The 9,488-nt window shown below is 36.6% G+C and overlaps 2 protein-coding genes across 2 annotated transcripts; one reads left to right on the forward strand and one right to left on the reverse strand.

The window, feature by feature from the left end:
• The first annotated feature begins 1,639 nt into the window (after window positions 1-1,639).
• On the forward strand, window positions 1,640-3,680 carry LOC122261976 (uncharacterized). Its single transcript, XM_086554001.1, has 4 exons — window positions 1,640-1,708; window positions 2,011-2,218; window positions 2,970-3,206; window positions 3,417-3,680. Exons 1-4 carry the CDS (start codon window positions 1,662-1,664, stop codon window positions 3,537-3,539), a joined length of 615 nt encoding a protein of 204 aa, XP_086410127.1. The 5' UTR covers window positions 1,640-1,661; the 3' UTR covers window positions 3,540-3,680.
• A 3,740-nt stretch (window positions 3,681-7,420) lies between these two features.
• LOC147468399 (single insulin-like growth factor-binding domain protein-2) lies at window positions 7,421-8,753 on the reverse strand. Its single transcript, XM_086554004.1, has 3 exons — window positions 8,710-8,753; window positions 7,896-8,132; window positions 7,421-7,684 (listed from the first exon to the last, which is right to left on the reverse strand). The coding sequence occupies exons 1-3, from the start codon at window positions 8,713-8,715 to the stop codon at window positions 7,562-7,564; spliced, it is 366 nt and encodes a 121-aa protein (XP_086410130.1). The 5' UTR covers window positions 8,716-8,753; the 3' UTR covers window positions 7,421-7,561.
• Window positions 8,754-9,488: the final 735 nt, after the last annotated feature.

A 9,488-nucleotide genomic window follows, 5' to 3' on the forward strand; every position in this document is an offset into this window, starting at 1 on the left:
ATATATTATAATTATATATATATATATTTATTTTATATATATTATATTATATTTTTATTAATAAAACATCCCACAAATAGAAAGGAAAAAAACCGCGAGTTTATGTGACGTATTTGTTTTGGTAAAACATACAGGCATGCTTATTGTATATTATATATTTATATATATATTATATATATACATATATCTTCATTTATCTATTTTAAACCATCTATTTTTTTCTTTCTTTTTTCTTTCTTTCTCTCTCTCTCTCTCTCTCTTCTCTCCTCTTTCCTTCTTTTATTATTATATATATCATGGCAATTATACTATATATATTATATAATACATATATATGTATACTATATATAAGTGTAAACATATATAATTATATATATATATAAAATATATATATATAATATATATATTAATAAAACCACTGCACTAATAGAACGGCAAAACAACTCGCGAGTTTATGTAACGTATTTGTTTTTTTATGTACAAACATACAGGCATAGCTATATATGTATATATATATATATATACATATATTATATCAAATATACATATATCTAATCATTGGCTATCTATATTAATCTATCAATCTATTTCTTTCTCTCTTTCTTCATGTCTCTCTCCTCTCTCTCTCTCTCTCTCTCTTTCTCATCATCTCATCTCTCTCTCTCTATAAATATAATATATATCTATATATTATAATAATATATATGTTGTGTGTGTGTGTGTGTGTGTGTGTGTGTGTGGGTGGTGTGTGTGTGTGTGTGTCTGTGTTGTGTGTATGAATATATATGTAGATAGCTAGATAGACAGTATTGAATAAAAAATATACAATACATATCTATATACAGATATATACGAATAAAGAAATATATATATATATATATATATACTAATACTATATATAGTAATATATATACATATATATCTATCTGTATATATATCATAATTTTATTATTGATAGATAGATATAAATCTTGATATATGATAAATAAATAAATGTCATCTATCTATCTTCCAAAGGAAAATTGAAGCATATAATATTTTTCTTAATATTCTAGTTTATAGGGTCTTGTAGGTTAATGAATGGCGTCTACTTATTATTACACACTAATTATTCAAAAAAGAAACAAGCCGAGTTAATATCGATTTCAAACTAGCTTCTTAGTGACTTTCTTTCTTTCTTTTTCTTTCTTTTTTTTTTCTTTCTTTTGAGCTCATCTCAGATGCTCCGTACACAATCCAAGCATCGCATGTGGAGTCCTTCAAGCACTGGAATTATGAACTTGGAAGATTAAGAAGCCCCTCCTCTTTCGCAAGGGCGCTTATAAACATGTAGAGTGGAGTGGATACACACACGTTCACAACAATATACACACCACGCATGACTAGCATCACATTTCAAGATGTTTTAATAATGTAGAAGATATTCAATTCCTGGAGAGGAGATGGATGGTAGGATGGAAGGGAGGGGGAGGGGAGGGGAGGAGGAGGGGGTGGGGAAGAGGGGAGGAGGAGGGGGTGGGGAAGACAATAGAGCAGGGTGGTAGATGGGGTTGAAGCGTAACACGATCACGGCTTATCTAAGTGACTTCGAAAGAAGGAGCTTGATGATCATCTTTCTTTCTTTTTTCCTCTGTCAGTCTTCCTGCTTCGAACTCACCGAGATGAAGAGCGTCCTCCTCCTCGCCGCGTGCCTCCTCTTCGTCAGCAGGTGAGGAGTTCTCTTTTTGTCTTAGTGCATGGTTTAGTTTCCTGTGCTTTTGTTCGTTTTTCTTTGCTTTTTGGTATTGTTTTTGTCTTTCTATATCATTCCTCTTTTTGTGAAGGCATATGATTTATATAATTTAGTGTCCGTGTGGGTTCCTCTTTTAATTCTAGAGTCTCCTTCTTCTCTTTACACTTCCTGTTAGATATTAATAGATACTTTTTGCTTTACCTTTTATTAACGTTCTTAAGACACAATATATTCTGATGTTTAAGAAGAAATAATAAGAATAAGAATAAATCTCGCAGCAATGGACAAGGACAAGGGGATCCCTGGCAAGGACCTGGTTCCTCTCTCTCTCTGGTGGCCGGAAGACCCTCCCCAGCTGGGGTCTCCGCAGGGCCTGTGGGATGCGGCCAGAGGGTAGGCCTAGGATGCGTGAAGAGCATCGTGGTCGATCTGAACTGCGCCCACGGAACCTACGTGGATTCGTGCAACATGTGCAAGTGCATGCAGGTAAGGAGGGAGTGTGGTTTTGTGTGCAGGGGAGCGGTGGGTGTGGTGGGTCATATTTGTGTTTGTGTGATTGTGAGTGAGAGTGATTTGATGTGTATGTGTGAGTGAAGATGTTTGCAAGGGAACAAAGTCTGTATGAGCTTGTATGCTGTATATATATGTATATGTATATATATATATATATATATATATATATATATAGAGAGAGAGAGAGAGAGAGAGAGAGAGAGAGAGAGATACATACATAAGTATATATATATATATATATATATATATATATATATATATATATATATATATATGTATACATATATGTATATACATTCATATATATATATATATATAGTATATATATATATATATATATATAGTATATATATATATATATATATATATATATATATATATATATATACATTCATATATATACATACATATATATATATATATATATATATATATATATATATATATATATATATATATGCATGCAATATATGTATATATTATGTACTATATTATATGATATATCATATTATGAATTATATATATATATACATATATATACATACATATATATATATATATATATATATATATATATATATATATATATAATTACACACACACACTTATGTATAAACATATTAGAACATGAACCACTCCCAAAAATCATATTCTATCATCCTCCACTAACACCGATATATTATTATCATCATTGTTATTTATCATTGTCACTTTCATTTTCCAGAGACCAATCGACCAAAATTCTCTCACCATCAATGCTCAAGGGAATGGACATCCTATGCAAGGACCGAGTTCCTCTCCCTCTCTGATGGCCGGAGGACCCTCTCCGCCTGGGGTCTCCGCAGGGCAAGCGGGATGCGGCAAAAGGATAGGCCAGGGATGCCCGCGAGGCACCGTCGACGGCATGAACTGCGCCCACGGAACCTACGTGGATCGGTGCAACGTGTGCCAGTGCGCCAAGGTAGGACACGTGTGCTTGTGTGTTTAACCAATCCGCTATTTGACTCAGCGGATCTTTGCGACTAGTTGTAATTTATTTGATAAAGGTGGAATTAAACCAGAATTAATTAAAGAATAGAAAAAAGAACGCTTAAAAAGACATACAGGAATCTCCCAAAACCAGAAAACAAAATGGCCGTCGATTGTTTACCTTTTTTTCCCCGTCTCGCAGGGACCCAACGAAATCTGCGGAGGGGCTCAGAGTGAACACGGCAAGTGCAAACCAAAGCTCCACTGCCTCGTGGAAAACATGGATCCTTTTGTAGGCAAATGTGGAACCCACATCGATGGCTGAACGCGGTTCTATATTGTGTGGTTCGGAAGCATGTTCTTCTCTGATCACGTCGACGGATTTTCTTTGGACTTTCTAGATGTTGGCATGATTTTTGTGTACATGATATTGAGAGTTACGCAAGATTAAACTGTTGAAAATGCATTTAGTAGTATTGCACGATCCACGATACGTTGGCTTAAAAAACGACATAAAATAATTACCAGACAAGACTTACTATTATTTCTCACTGACTATAAAAAAATTAAACAAACCTTTACTGAAACATCAACCCATCCACCTCTTATACTTAAAATACAAATAAAAAAAAGGCTATCCTCTTAACGTCTACGACTTTCTCGAGGTCTTTGTTTCCAAACCAGGTTTAACCTAAGGACGCTCCGAAGCTCAAAATTATTCCAAGATCCATTACCTTTTCGGTTGGCACCACCAACTATAACCCTGCAATGTTTATTGACTCGTGGTTTCCCCTTTTTCTACTTATTAATACACAGTTGAGAATTAATTCCACGGCTTTTACGAATGAAACTACGTCTCAGACGTGACCTTAGAGAACTCATGATCAAGAAGAGTTTTTTATGTGGAATCTCCTTTTACGAAAATCGCCGAACATGAAACCACTGAGATATGATTTGGACAACACTTATCTTAACCTATTCACCTAAAAAAAAGAAGAAAAAAACAACAACTATGAAATGGTCTCGACCTTCACAAATATGTGCATTCCATAGTATGTTAATCAATACATACTGATTTAATTTATAGTAAATTCATAATGACATTTGTTAGTTGATGCAGGGTAGAGAATTCGCCTTGACAATGAATTTTCATTCGTCTTCATCTCAGTGAAAATTGCTATCACGTGTTATTTGTTTAATATTCTATTTCTAAGCACTTTAATTGATCTGAGGTTCGCAATCACTGTTAAAAAAAACTGCTTAGACATTACTAGTACTAAACTATATGAAAGAGATATCTGTGATACCTACATTTCGAAGATATATGGTTTATCAGAAGAGTTGGTAGTTCAGACTTTGATTTACCACGACTCAGACACACACACACATGCCACACACTTCCAAGACATGGTGGTGTATTTATCAATGTTTATTGTTTCCATATTATGTTGTATTTCTGAGATGAGACCGAGACTAATAATGAGAAATGTTGTTATGACAAGCAAAGATCACATCAAAAGTTTACTGCGATATCAAACGCCATAATTCCGATCACTGAAAATCATATTCTTATTAACTCTCCCTCTCCCCTCCCCTCCTTTAGTGTCAAAACTCACATGAAACCTTGATATGTTATGTAAACACCCAGGAAGGAGAAATACCAACTGCACTCTTGATATCCGTCGACGTGATCAGAGAAAAACATGCTTCTGAACCACGCATTGTGGAACCGCGTTCAGCCACCGATGTGGGTTCTCGCGCATCATGTTAGGTAGGCCTACAAAGGTCTGAATCCGCATACCGCGCGGCCTTTCCTTGAAATAGCAACTGGAGCTTTGGTGGTGAACCAGCTTCTGCCGTGTTTGTCTTCCATACTACTCCCCGTCAGCTCCTCCGTGGATTCTTCATTCGGTGTCTGTGCAAAGAGTATAAGAAAGAGGGGTGGGGAGATGTGATGGATAGGGGGCCTTATATCACTGGAGATTCTAAGAAACTGTAAATGACCTCAAATTCATTTCGGAACAAATACTAGTTCCGTTAATTACACAATGGAATGTACTTTTGTTTAGAAAAAAAAACAAACGCAATTACCTTTTCTTAACACTTTGACACATGCCGCACATACTCACGTAAATTTCGTGCTCGTAGTCCATGTCGTCACTAAGCTTAGCCTGTATCCTAGGCCTACCCTCTGGCCGCATCCCAAACGCCCTGCGGAGACCCAAGCGGATAGGTTCTTAAGGCCATCAGAGAGTGCAGGAAACCCGGACTAGAAACCCTTACCTTTAGACATTACTACAGGGAGAGAAATTATTCTTTTTTCTTTTAACATTCCTTCGTAAGAGATTAACATGAGTTTACCAAAAGTTTTTTTTAACAATATCTATCAAAAAAAATATAAGGAAGAAGAGAAGAAGAAAAGACTAAAACCACAGAGGAATCAAATCTTATTCCCTCACAACAAGAGAACTCCTGTCCTACTGACGAAGAAGCTCATGGCAAGGAGGACCTTACCCCCCCCCCCCCACACCCCCTTCCCTCCCTCGCTCTACCTCCCATCTCGTTTCCAGTAATTAGATATGTTCTACGTCATCCTTTTATTTTGTAAGTTCTTATCAGTCATGCTTGATGTATATATTCTTGTAAACGTGTATAGGCACACCATACTATTTATATGTCTATGGAGACCTTTTCGAAATAAAAGTTTTTTGTTTTTTGGTTCTGGTCACTAAAAACTTGAAAAGGATACACTATATATGGTAATATTCATAACAAATTATTTTCAGGTAGGCGCTACTCTTAACAACAAACTCTAGGAACTGATATAAAAAAATGTGAACGAGAATTATATTTCCAATTTTACAAAGTTTTATTTGTACTTTGACAAACTGTGCAATATGAACAACACTGGCATTAAAAAAAAAAAAAAAAAAAAAGTGTTACCGATAATATAACAAAACACAAGCTATACAGCCAAGGATTTTTTATGCCAGACTAAACAACTTAAAGAATCAGATATTTTCATATTATCTCTATAGACACTCAAGAATTAAAATATTTGATAATTACTAGACCAAGCAAAGGGGACAGACTATCAACACAAGATGATAAAGATTCATGATAAAAACACGTAGATTATGAATAATAAGTTTGCAGTTTATCTCTCTCTCTCTCTCTGTATACCCATGCATGTAGTGTATCTGTAGGCTTTCCATTGGGCTCCACCTGTACTAATGACTTTTTCTGGCTTGATTAATGCCCACCTGAGTTCAAAATCATCCATACTCGTCGCTATATCGATGGCACATTACCTTCGCTCAAATAAGCTTCACATGTCAATCTTTTTTCCGAACTCCAAAATCCGAAGAGAACAGTTGCTATTCTCTGGAAAGTGATTAGATGTAGGTCTTCCCTATGTTGCAAAGTATAGTCTTGTTTTAGCGGTGACGCCAATAGAGAACAGGGTCTACCTTGCTCGGTTACTCATCTCCTGACTCGGAGGGTGAACTAATAGTCACTACGCTAGTACTACGTGGTCCGGCTTTGCTCTCTCATCGTAAATTATATAATTTTCATTTTCTTTTCTATCTGGGAGTGTATACATTAATGTTTCATTTATAATAAGAACCATATAACCAACTGTATTTTATTACAGAAACCAAGCAAGTTAAGGAATAAAAAGTTTTCATGTTGCCTCTACAAAATCTCAAGAATGATAAAATATAAGAATTGCCAGACAAGGACCGGAGAGTTGTCATTTTGGAAAGTTGTGAATTGGGCAGGAATTCTTTGGGTCGGAAATCTTTTCGGTCGCGTTCATATATATATATATATATATATATATATATATATATATATATATATATATATATATATATATATATATGTGTGTGTGTGTGTGTGTGTGTGGGTGGTGTGGGTGTGTGTGTTTGTGTGTGTATGTGTGTTTGTGCATGTGTGTATGTGTATGTGTGTGTATAACTGTATATAAGGACATATTTATATGCATTTATTCAACTGCATTTCCATGAATGTATGTAGGCATGAATATAAGCACTAAATGTATGTCCATATTCCACCATCGCTTCCGTTAGACGAACAGAGACCCCATCGGAATGACAACAATAATAAACACGGTGATTCCGACCACTGAAGTTCGTATTTCTCTCTCTCTCTCAGTATCGTGGATCGTGAAATACTACGAAATGCATTTTCAACAGTTTAATCTTGCGTAACTCTCAATATCATGTACACAAAAATCATGCCAACATCTAGAAAGTCCAAAGAAAATCCGTCGACGTGATCAGGGAAGAACAAGCTTCCGAACCACACAATATAGAACCGCGTTCAGCCATCGATGTGGGTTCCACATTTGCCTACAAAAGGATCCACGTTTTCCACGAGGCAGTGGAGCTTTGGTTTGCACTTGCCGTGTTCACTCTGAGCCCCTCCGCAGATTTCGTTGGGTCCCTGTGAGACGGGGAAAAAAATATAAATAATCGACGGCCATTTTGTTTTCTGGTTTTGGGAAGTTCCTGTATGTCTTCTAATGCGTTTTTTATTTCTATTCTTTAATTAATTCTGGTTTAATTCCACCTTTATCAAATAAATTACAACTAGTCATAAAACCCCGCTGAGTCAAATAGCGGACTGGTTCAACACACAAGCACACGTGTCCTACCTTGGCGCACTGGCACACGTTGCACCGATCCACGTAGGTTCCGTGGGCGCAGTTCATGCCGTCGACGGTGCCTCGCGGGCATCCCTGGCCTATCCTTTTGCCGCATCCCGCTTGCCCTGCGGAGACCCCAGGCGGAGAGGGTCCTCCGGCCATCAGAGAGGGAGAGGAACTCGGTCCTTGCACAGGATATCCATTCCCTTGAGCATTGATGGTGAGAGAATTCTGTTCAACTGGTCTCTGGAAAATGAAAGTGACAACGGTAAAGACAATGATGATGATAATAAATCGGTGTTAGTGGAGGATGATAGAATATGATTTTGGGAGTGGTTTATGGTCTAATATATATATATATATATATATATATATATATATATATATCGATCTATATATATATATATATATGCAGATAGATAGATAGATAGATATAGATATATACATATATATATATATATACATATACATATACATATATATATATAGAGAGAGAGACTGCACATTTTCGTGGACGCAGTTCAAACCTGATACTTTCTTTCATATCCATGGATATTCACTCACTCACTCACTCTCTCTCTCTCTCTCTCTCTCTCTCTCTATATATATATATATATATATATATATATATATATATATATATATATATATATACATATACACATATATATACTGCATACAAGCTCATACAGACTTTGTTCCCTTGCAAACATTTTCATTCACATATACACATTAAATCACTCTCACTCACAATCACACAAACACAAATATGACCCACCACACCCACCGCTCCCCTGCACACAAAAACACCCCCCCTCCTCACCTGCATGCACTTGCACAAGTTGCACGAATCCACGTAGGTTCCGTGGGCGCCAAAGTGTCTTAGTTTTCATAAGGTGAATCGATCGAGGGCCGATGCTCTTCACGCATCCTAGGCCTACTGTTAGTACCTCTGGCCGATCCACATCTCCACAGGCCTTCTATCTCCTGCGGAGACCCCATGAAGAGGCTGGGGAGGGTCTTCCGGCCACCAAATCAGAGGCACCTAGACCACACCACCAAGCAGAGAGATGAGGAATAGAGAGAGAAAAGGAGAGAGAGAGAGAGAGGAAAGTGAAAATGCCAGGTCCTTGCCAGGGATCTCCTTGTTCTTGTCCATTGCTGCGAGATTTATTCTTTTTCTTATTATTTCTTCTTAAACATCAGAATATATTGTGTCTTAAGAATGTTAATAAAAGGTAAAACAAAAAGTATCTATCAATATCTAACAGGAAGTGTAAAGAGAAGAAGGAGACTCTAGAATTAAAAGAGGAACCCACACGAACACTAAATTATATAAATCATATGCCTTCACACCAAGAGGAATAAAGTGTAGAATAAAGTGTCTAACAAATGAAATGATATAGAAAGACAAAAACAATACCAAAAAAGCAAAGAAAAACGAACAAAAACACAGGAAACTAAACCATGCACTAAGACAAAAAGAGAACTCCTCACCTGCTGACGAAGAGGAGGCACGCGGCGAGGAGGAGGACGCTCTTCATCTCGGTGAGTTCGAAGCAGGAAGACTGAGTGACATTAAGCTCCTTCTTTCGGTCCTTA

The sequence above is a fragment of the Penaeus japonicus genome, unplaced genomic scaffold (genome assembly GCF_977035675.1).
Source record: "Penaeus japonicus unplaced genomic scaffold, GWHDUDI00000001_assembly GWHDUDI00000029, whole genome shotgun sequence".
Lineage (NCBI taxonomy): Eukaryota > Metazoa > Arthropoda > Malacostraca > Decapoda > Penaeidae > Penaeus > Penaeus japonicus.

Bases quoted from the DNA above. Each gene is read 5' to 3' on its own strand.
- LOC147468399 (XM_086554004.1), bottom strand. The intron at 7,685-7,895 runs GTAGGACACGTG...CCCGTCTCACAG, and splicing joins ACGTGTGCCAGTGCGCCAAG to GGACCCAACGAAATCTGCGG.
- LOC122261976 (XM_086554001.1), top strand. From the start codon at position 1,662: ATGAAGAGCGTCCTCCTCCTCGCCGCGTGCCTCCTCTTCGTCAGCAG. The intron at 1,709-2,010 runs GTGAGGAGTTCT...TAAATCTCGCAG, and splicing joins TGCCTCCTCTTCGTCAGCAG to CAATGGACAAGGACAAGGGG. The intron at 3,207-3,416 runs GTAGGACACGTG...CCCGTCTCGCAG, and splicing joins ACGTGTGCCAGTGCGCCAAG to GGACCCAACGAAATCTGCGG.